Source organism: Pristiophorus japonicus, chromosome 8 (genome assembly GCF_044704955.1).
Source record: "Pristiophorus japonicus isolate sPriJap1 chromosome 8, sPriJap1.hap1, whole genome shotgun sequence".
NCBI classification, from domain to species: Eukaryota; Metazoa; Chordata; class Chondrichthyes; family Pristiophoridae; genus Pristiophorus; species Pristiophorus japonicus.
The window spans coordinates 141,251,298-141,261,301 of NC_091984.1; the positions used below are offsets into that span (position 1 = coordinate 141,251,298).

General features: G+C 50.3%; 1 protein-coding gene across 1 annotated transcript in view; it reads right to left on the reverse strand.

Moving 5' to 3' along the window:
- The window catches only part of mrps14 (mitochondrial ribosomal protein S14), a 14,469-nt gene extending 5,435 nt beyond the window's left edge, over window positions 1-9,034 (reverse strand). The window contains exons 1-2 of the mRNA XM_070886238.1: window positions 8,884-9,034; window positions 3,277-3,444 (exon numbers count right to left, since the gene is read on the reverse strand). Coding sequence (XP_070742339.1) covers window positions 3,277-3,444; window positions 8,884-8,940 — 225 coding nt within the window. The 5' untranslated portion in view covers window positions 8,941-9,034. The remainder of the gene's footprint in view (window positions 1-3,276; window positions 3,445-8,883) is intronic.
- Between the last annotated feature and the right edge of the window lie 970 nt (window positions 9,035-10,004).

Consider the following 10,004-nt stretch of genomic DNA (forward strand, 5'->3'; position numbering starts at 1 on the left):
GGGAAAGGAGGTTGAGGGGGGGGAAAGGAGGTTGAGGGGGGGGAAAGGAGGTTGAGGGGGGGGAAAGGAGGTTGAGGGGGGAGAAAGGAGGTTGAGGGGGGGGAAAGGAGGTTGAGGGGGGGGAAAGGAGGTTGAGGGGGGGGAAAGGAGGTTGAGGGGGGGGAAAGGAGGTTGAGGGGGGGGAAAGGAGGTTGAGGGGGGGAAAAGGAGGTTGAGGGGGGGGAAAGGAGGTTGAGGGGGGGGAAAGGAGGTTGAGGGGGGGGAAAGGAGGTTGAGGGGGGGGGGAAAGGAGGTTGAGGGGGGGGAAAGGAGGTTGAGGGGGGGGAAAGGAGGTTGAGGGGGGGGAAAGGAGGTTGAGGGGGGGGAAAGGAGGTTGAGGGGGGGGAAAGGAGGTTGAGGGGGGGGAAAGGAGGTTGAGGGGGGGGAAAGGAGGTTGAGGGGGGGGAAAGGAGGTTGAGGGGGGGGAAAGGAGGTTGAGGGGTGGGGGAGGAAGGAGATTGGGGGGGTTGGGTGGAGGAGAAGGAGGCGGGAGGCTGAACGGGGCCGGGCCGAGACTTCAGGCAGGGCCCGTCCCCAGCACCAGATTTACAGGTAGGTTGCGTTGGGTCGGGTCGCGGGGTGGGTGGGAGGGAGGTCGGTTCGGGGGGAGGGAGAGGGAGGTCAGGACGGATCCAGTCCGGGGGGGGGGGGTGGGGTGTGGGAGTCGGGTCGGGTCCGGAGAGGGGAGTCGGGGGCGCGGGTCGGGTCGGAGGCGGAGGGGAACCGGGTCGGGAGGAAGCAGGAGCTGGCCGTGGGAGGAGCCTTATTCACGCAGCCCCAGTGAGGCCATTGGGCCAGGGCGAAGGGCTGCGTGCTTCTTGCCCCTCCCAGTTTCGGGCGCCTGGAACTGCTGCACTTGCGCGCCCATTGTAGCACGCATGTGCAGAGGGTGCCGGCACTGTTTCCAGCGCAGGGACCTGGCTCCGCCCCCTACAGCTCGTGCTGCGCTGCGCCAAGGGCCAGAAGACTTGCAGGAAGGTGGAGAATCTGGAGGGTTTTTTTAGGCGCACTTTGTGGCGCGAAAAACGGGCGTCCAGGTCGGGACTGTGCCGTTCTAGGCGCGGCTTGAAACTTGGGTCCAATGTCGTGTGTAAAGGCTGTGTGGTATGTACAGCTGTGTCTCAGAGCGTTGCACTCTCGCCCGAGTCAAAGGTTGCGGGTTCAAGTCCCACTCCAGGGACATGACACATGGCTGACACTCCAGTGCAGTGCTGAGCTGAGGGATTGCTGCACTGTTGGAGGTGCCGTCTTTCGGATGAAAATGTTAAACCGAGGCCCGTCTGCTGTCTCACGCGGACGTCAAAGATCCCATGGCACTATTTTGAAGAAGAGGAGAGCTATCGCCAGTGTCCTGGCCAATATTTATCCCTCAATTAATATAACAAAAAACAGATTATCTGGTCATTAGCACATTGCTGTTTATGTGCGCAAGTTGGCTGCCGCGTTTCCCACATTACAACAGTGACTATATTCCAGAAGTATTTCATTGGCTGTAAAGCACTTTGAGATGTCTGGTGGTTGTGAAAGGCACTATATAAATGCAAGTCTTTCTTTCATAGTCCTGTAACCAGAAACAATCCAAGTTTGGAAAGAGAAAATCTATGATGGGCTGCTCGGTATTTTCACAGTTCAAATAGCCTATTGAACTGTGAAGCTTCCTTTGACAGCATCTCCCGATCCTTGCCAACTTAGTACTGAGGACAAGAGCAACAAAGTCATTCACCTTCCCAATTTGAACATATATCACTGTTGCTTCATCGTCTTCTGGGTCAGAATCCTGGAACTCCCTACCTAACACCGTCATGGGAGCAACATCAGCTCAGGACTGCAGCGGTTCAAGGAGAAGGTCCACCACCACTCAGGTAACTAGGGATGGGCAATAATTAGAAGCCTTGCACCCCATACCACGAGAATGGAAGTTTCACTCATCCATGGTTTACTGAATCTCAGTAATAAACACTGAATACCACTCTGATGTGGCACCGTGTTAACATAAGAACATAAGAATTAGGCGCAAGGAGTAGGCCATTCAGCCCCTTGAGCCTGCTCCGCCAATGAGATCATGGCTGATCTTCTACCTCAACTCCACTTTCCTGCACTGTCCCATATCCCTCAATTCCCTTAATATCCAAAAATCTATCGATCTCCGTCTTGAATATACTCAAAGACTGAGCCTCCACAGCCCTCTGGGGTAGAGAATTCCAAAGATTTCACCACCCTCTGAGTGAAGAAGTTTCTCTTCATCTCAGTCCTAAATGAACGACCCCTTTATTCTGAGATTGTGGACCCTGGTTCTAGATTCCTCAGCCAGAGGCAAACATCCTCCCTGCATCTACCCTGTCAAGCCCTGTCAGAATTTTGTATGTTTCAATGAGATCATCTCTCATTCTTCGAAACTCCAGAGAATATAGGCCTAGTGTGCTCAGTTAGTTATGATAAAATGCCCCCTTGGCCTCACCTTAATTTTAAATACTAATGACATTGTAACCAATGTTCCCTGGGCAACACTCCTGAGGTCCTAGGCAGCCAGCTTTTAAATAGATAAACAACACGATATTTTTAATGGGCCGTGCGCCCCGCCCCCCCATCACCACCCCCCACCACTCAATGGCAGATGACAGAGAACATGGATTGTAACAGTCAGCACTCCTCCAGTTTTCAGCCACTGTGAATCACCCACAGAGCAAACTCCTAGTCCCCAGCAAAGGGAATCTTAGTCCCAAAGAAAGACTTGCATTTATATATCGCCTTTTACGACCATCAGGCATCTCAAAGCGCTTTACAGCCAATGAAGTACTTTTGGAGTGTAGTCACTATTGTAATGTGGGAAACGCGGTAGTCAATTTGTGCACAGCAAGCTCCCACAAACAGCAATGTGATAATGACAGATGATCTGTTTTTGTTATGTTGATTGAGGGATAAATATTGGTCAGTACACCAGGAATAACTCCCCTGCTCTTATTCGAAATAGTGCCATGGGATCTTTTACGTCCACCTGAGGCCTCGGTTTAACGTCTCATCCGAAAGACGACACCTCAGACAGTGTAGCACTCCCTCAGCGCTGCACTGGAGTGTCAGCCTAAATTATGTGCTCAAGTACCTGGAGTGGGACTTGAACCCACAACCTTCTTTCTCAGAGGCGAGCGTCTTACCCACTGAGCCACAGCTGACACCAAGAGTGGAACATAATTCATAATACCCATCTCAGCACCCACCATCTGCTGTGGCCGTCCATACCTGCAGTTCCTTTGGCAGGATGGTGTTTTTCCGAATTGCATTAAGTCTCCGCCTCTCATCCGCATACTCGAAGGCCATTTTCCTCCTTTTCACGTCCCGCAACATTCGCCAGTTCACGTAGTAATTCCGAACCAGCCCCACATTCCCTCCTGGAATTTGCGACAACAGCTGCAAAAGGGAAAAATACAAGCATTTGTAAATATATATATATATATATATATATATAAAACCGCACTACCGTAACATACACTAAACCGATGGGAATCACCATCGGAGTAAACAGCTTGAGATCTTCTTGTGGATATACTCACTCAGTCAAATACACAGGGGTCCTCAATGTTTTTAATGACACATCAAAGTGAGAGAAGCTAGTGCTGGGAATAGAACACTTCCCATTTCAAATTCTCCCAGGCCAGCATAGCATGGTTAGATGTGAGTAAAATCCCCTCTGCACAGAAAGCAAGTGATCAGGAAGGCCTTTATTGCAAAGGGGATGGAGTATAATAGCAGGGAATTCTTGCTAGTTATGCAGGGTATTGGTGAGGCCACACCTGGAACACTGCGTGCAGTTTTGGTTTCCATATTTACGAAAGGATATACTTGCTTTGGAGGCAGTTCAGAGAAGGTTCACTAGATTGATTCCAGAGATGAGAGGGTTGACTTATGAGGAAAGGTTGAGTAGGTTGAACCTCTACTCACTGGAATTCAGAAGACTGAGGTGATCTTATCGAAACATATAAGATTATGAGGGGGCTTGGCAAGGTGGATGCAGAGAACTAGAACTAGAGGGCATGACCTTAGAATAAAGGGCAGCCCATTTAAAGCTGAGATGAGGAAAAATTTCTTCTCTCAAGAGGGTTGTAAATCTGTGGAATTCGCTACCTCAGAGAGCTGTGGAAGCTGGGTCACTGAATATGTTTAAGACAGAGATAGACAGTTTCTTAACCGATAAGGGAATAAGGGGTTATGAGGAGCGGGTAGGGAAGTGGACCCGAGTCCATGATCAGATCAGCCATGATCGTATTAAATGGCGGAGCAGGCTCGAGGGGCCGTATGGCCTACTCCTGTTCCTATTTCTTATACAAGAGCATCCTCTATTGCAGCAGTTGTATCTTTTTTAAACAACAAAATTCTCACAACCTATTGCCCAAATGAGATTACTAATTTTGTATCAAATGAGGGAAAGTTTTGTGCTGTGGGGCCACGTTGATTGGAATTTGGATTAAGACCGTTCAAATTAATTTCAGAGTTATGAGAGACCTCGTACATTAGTCTGATGTGCATATTTTCTCATTTTCACACAGTGATCCTCAAATTGGATATATATTTGAAAAGGAAAAATTTGCAGAGCTGTGGGAAGAGTTGGGGGAAAGAGAGATGAATTCTTTCTATGGACATAACAGCCTCCTTCTGTGCTGTATGATTCTAAAAGACTGAAAAGATTAAGGGCCCAAGTTTCCACATGATTTGCGCCTGACTTTTAGGAGCAACTGGTGGAGAACGGACTATCTTAGAAATCGCAATTCTCCACTTTTTTTTTCCTGCAGTTCTAGTCAGTTAGAACAGTTTCACTTTGGAACAGAATTTTTTCTTCAAAAGGGTGCATGTCCGGCCACTGACGCCTGATTTCAAAGTTTCCACAGTGAAAACGTACTCCAAACTAACTTAGAATGGAGCAAGTGAAGATTTTTGTAGAACTGAAAAAACCTTGTCTACACATTAAAAAAATCAGGCGCAGGTTACAAATTAGGCATCCGGAACGAGGTGGGGGGGAAGGGAAGTCATTAAATTCTACAATAAATCCTTTTTTATACTTATACAAATATTATACAAATAAATCCAACCTGAATAAACATTTATAAGCAAAGAAAAGATTAAATAAACCATCTTCCTACCTGTGTGAAAGTGCTTCAGCCAGGGAGAATTGAGGCAGCCGTTCGTTCCCGCAAGGGGGGGGGGGGGGGGGAAGAGGAGGAGGTAGCCGCTCGTTCCCGCAAGGGGGGGGGGGGGGGGGGGGAAGAGGAGGAGGTAGCCGCTCGTTCCCGCAAGGGGGGGGGGGGGGGGAGGAAGCCGTTCGTTCCCACTGGGGGGGGGGGGGGGGGGGAGGAGAGGCTGCCTCAACTTTGAGGCTTTCTGCAGCCTTCTCACTGCTGCAAGAAGCCTCAGTGCTGATGGCAATGTGCTTTTAGTAAAGAAAATTCAAAAATTAAACAGCTACAAAGAACTACAAAAATGGCCGACTGCCAATGTTTCCTTCACACTACGCGTGTGCGAACGCTCCAACGCGCACGCGCAGGGTTGCCGGCAGGAAAAAAAATAATTTAAATGGTACCCGCCCCCTCCCACTTACAAAATCGGCGCGAGTGGTAGGCTCCGCGCCAAGCAGACATGGAGCTGCAGGGCGCTCCAGAATCGCGCGTTTTTTTTCCGGCGCCGTTTTCGGCGTGAAAAACGGGCGCCCAGCTCGGAGGGGCGCCCGTTTTTTATCGTGTGGAAACTTGGGCCCGTAGTGTCTACACAACAGGAAACAGCAATTAAAAGGGTTAACTGCACCCTAGAGAAAAGCATCCATGCAAAATAAATCCACTGCCATGGATAGCAGGCACCAGCACCCAGTAAATCTTAGATCTGATTTTGACAGAATGCAACAGAATTGGAACATGAAAGAAACGCTGACGACACCCAGCTCTACCTCACCATTTATTTCATTCTCCACTGTCTCTAAATTGTCAGACTGCTTGTCCGACATCTAGTACTAGACGAGCAGAAATATCCTCCAAATAAATATTGGGAAAACCGAAGCCATTGTTTTCGGTCCCCGCCACAAACTCCATCCCTCTCTCTAACATCTGTCTGAGGCTGAACTAGCTGTTGGGCAGCCTTGGTGTCATATTTGATCCTGAAATGAGATTCCGAACACATATCCACGGCATAACTAAGACTGCCTATTTCCACCAACGTAACATCACCCGTCTATGTCCCGCCTCAGCTCATTTGTTGCTGAAACCCTCAACCGTTGCTACTGATGGCCTTGACTATTCCAACGCATTCACGGCTGGCATCCCACATTCTACCCAATATAAATTTGAGGTCATCCAAAACTCGGCTGCCTGTATCTTAACTCGCAGCAAATCCTGCTCACCCACCATCCATGTGCTCGCTGACCTACATTGGCTCCCGGTTAAGCAACGCCTCAAATTCAAATCCTCATCCTGGTTTACAAATGCCTCCATGAACTCACGCCTCCCTATCTCTGTAATCACCTCCAGCCCCACAACGCACCCCCCCCAGGAGATATCTGCACTCCTCCAATTCTGGCACCTTGGGTAGCCCCGATTTTAATCTCTCCACCATTGGCGGCCGTGTCTTCATTTGCCTGGGCCCGAAGCTCTGGAATTCTCTCTCTAAAACCACTCGCCTCTCTTTCTTCCTTTAAGATGCACCTTAAAACCTACCTCTTTGACCAAGCTTTTGGTCATCTAATACCTTCCTTTGTGGCTCAGTGTCAAATTTTGTTTTATGACACTCCTGTGAAGTGCCTTGGGACGTTTTACTATGTTAAAGGTGCTATATAAATACAAGTTGTTAATTTAGTGCCCTTGATGAAAATGCAGTCACACACATTTTTAAACTTACATTTCTACAGCACTCACTAGCGAGACAGTTTAGAGAGTTTTACAGGAAGAAGACAGCAAGTGAACACAGAGCAGGGAAGTGAAAAGAAAGAGGGTCAGTAGGAATTAAAAGGTCAGGCAGAGAAGAGAGCCTCAAGAGGTTGCGCAGTCACAGGTGGCAAGGTGGAGATGGTGAGATAGAGAGCAAGTTGGCTGAAGGAGGAAGCAGGGAATGATAAATAGGCCTCTGTTGGAGAGGAGGGTGTTTACAGTGACATTGAGCTCAAGATCAGAGAGACAGGGAAGGTCAAAACCAGGGAGGGATTTGAAGATGAGGGCAAGAATTTTATGTGCCAAGAGTCTACAAAAGATGAATTTATATAGCGCCTTTCATTACCTCAGGACGTCCCAAAGCGCTTTACAGCCAATTAAGTACTTTTGAAGTGTAGTCACTATTGTAATATAGGAAATGTGGCCGCCAAAATGCACACAGCAAGCTCCCACAAACAGCAGTGTGATAATGACCAGACAATTTGTTTCAGTGATGTTGATTGAGGAATAAATATTGGCCAGGACACCGAGGATATCTCCATCCCCGCTGCTTTTCTTTGAAATAGTGCCATGGGATCTTTTACATCCACCTGAGGGGGCAGATGGGGCCCCGGTTTAACGTCTCATCCGACAGTGCAGCACTCCCTCAGCACTGCACTGGAATGTCAGCCTAGATTTCTGTGCTCAAGTCCCTGGAGTGGGACTTGAACCTACAACCTTCTGACTCAGAGGCAAGAGTGCTACCCACTGAGCCACCATCATGGGCACTCCCTCAAAACCGAGGAAGACTTGCTTCCACTCTGAAAATGAGTTCTCAGATGGCTGAACAGTCCAATACAGGAATTACAGTCTCTGTCACAGGTGGGACAGTCGTTGAAGGAAAGGGTAGGTGGGGAGTCTGGTTTGCCTCCTTCTGCTGCCTGCGCTTGTTTTCTGCATGCTTTCGGCAACGAGACTCGAGGTGCTCAGCGCCCTCCTGGATGCACTTCCTCCACTTGGGAGTCACTGGCCAGAAACTGCCCTAAGTGTGGGTGGGAATGTTGCACTTTATCAAGGAGGCTTTGAGGGTGTCCTTGAAACGTTTCCTCTACTTGCCTGCGGCTCGCTTGCCATGTAGGAGTTCCGAGTAGAGCGCTTGCTTTTGGAGTCTTGTGTCGGACATGCTGACAATGTGGCCTGCCCAATGGAACTGGTCGAGTGTAGTCAGTGCTTCGATGCGGGGGATGTTGGCCTGGTCAAGAACACCAACGTTGGTGCATCTATCCTCCCAGGGGATTTGCAGGATCTTGCGGAGACATCATTGGTGGTATTTCCGCTGAGGCACTAAAGTATGGCGGAGAAGCACTATTGGCACAAATGCATGACCTCATCTCTCTCATCTGGAAGGAGGAGAGCATGCCTGGAGATCTCAGAGATGCATCTTTAAAAAATCGTGACCATCTTTAAAAAAAGGGGACAAGTTCGACTGCGGCAACTACAGAGGAATCTCCTTGTTATCAGCCACTGGGAAAGTCGTCGCTGGAATCCCCCTCAATCGTCTTCTCCCTGTGGCTGAGGAGCTCCTCCCAAAGTCACAGTCTTTACAGCGGGACAACTACAAGAGAAATGCAGGAACAGTACCAACCCTTGTACAGGACCTTCTTTGACCTCAAAGACCTTTCGCACTGAACCGTGAGGGGCTATGGAGCGTCCTCCTCCGTTCCAGCTGCCCCCAAAGGTTTGTCGCCGTCCTCCACCTGCTTCACTGAGCCACAGGCTGCTGTTTCCCCCGGGCCCAGGGGCGCTGAGGCCTGAGAGGAAGCCCCTGCCCCCCTCCCCCCACCAGGGAGACAGGCGCTCACTCAGCACAGACCTCGGGGGCGGCTGCACCCTGCAGTGTGTCCCCAGGCCCCGGGCTTTCTCCGCACACAGCGCCGTCCGTCGGCAGCCCCATTACTCTCACCTGCCGTCCGGCCCCGTACAACAGGCCAACAGCTCGGCCCCATATTATCGCCGCCATGTCGACGTCCTCGCTAGTAGCGCGCGTTCCCGCGCCACCATTTTAACTCCCGGCGTGCGCGTGAACGCGGCTGACCCCGCGCACTCACATCATGCACGCCGCGCATCGCCCCGCAAAACTGACCAATCAGGGCCAGCTCTCCCCATCCTCTCCCTGAAACGGGAGTAACTGGCGGCCTAACTGTTGACATAGCAACGCCCCTCTCCCCACCTCTTCCTGGCCTGCCCTGCTTCCAGTCTGCTGCTGTTCGTCAGGCCTGTCATTCAGGTGTAGTGGAGTCAAGGGGAAGTGTCCGGCACATTTCATTAGCTTAAGGTTGGCATCCCATCAGGATAATGTCAACAACATTTATACATTTATACAGCGCCGTTAACGTAGTGGGAGTTTTGCATTGCCGCCCCACCCTCCCCCGGTAGCAGCTGTGAAGCGGCAGAATATGTAAATGCAGAGATTAGACAAGCGTGTAGTAAGGGCAGAGTGGTTTTAATGGGGGACTTTAACTTCCATTCAGATCGAGATGAGCAGGCGAGCTCGTATCAGAAAGGTAGTGAATTTCTTCAGTGTGTTTTAGACAGTTTTCTGCAACGATGGCCCTGAATCCACGATCCCTACAGCGTGTACGAGGTTTTTCAATACCCTCCGCCGCCGACTCTCCACTCTGCCGACCCCCTGCTCCGCCAATTCTCTGCTCTGCCGACCCCCCGGTCCGTCGAGGCCCCGCTGCCAACCCTCCTCCGCTAACCCCCCCCCCCCCCCTTACCTTCGCACAGGCCTTTCCGGATTCAGAACGTCCGAAAGACATTCCGAAATTCGGAAATGCCCGAAATCCGGAATGGCCTTGGCCCCGAGGTTTCAGGTATTCGAACGCTGTACCTGTAATGTCAGTAGGGATGCGATCTAATTGTTCCAGTAGGGGTTTGCTTACACTGTGTAATGTCTGTAAGCTTGTAAAGTTTGTAGCTCCACAATGTGGATGCGGACGTATAGAAACATAGAAAATAGGTGCAGCAGTAGGCCATTCGGCCCTTCGAGCCTGTACCGCCATGCAATAAGATCATGGCTGA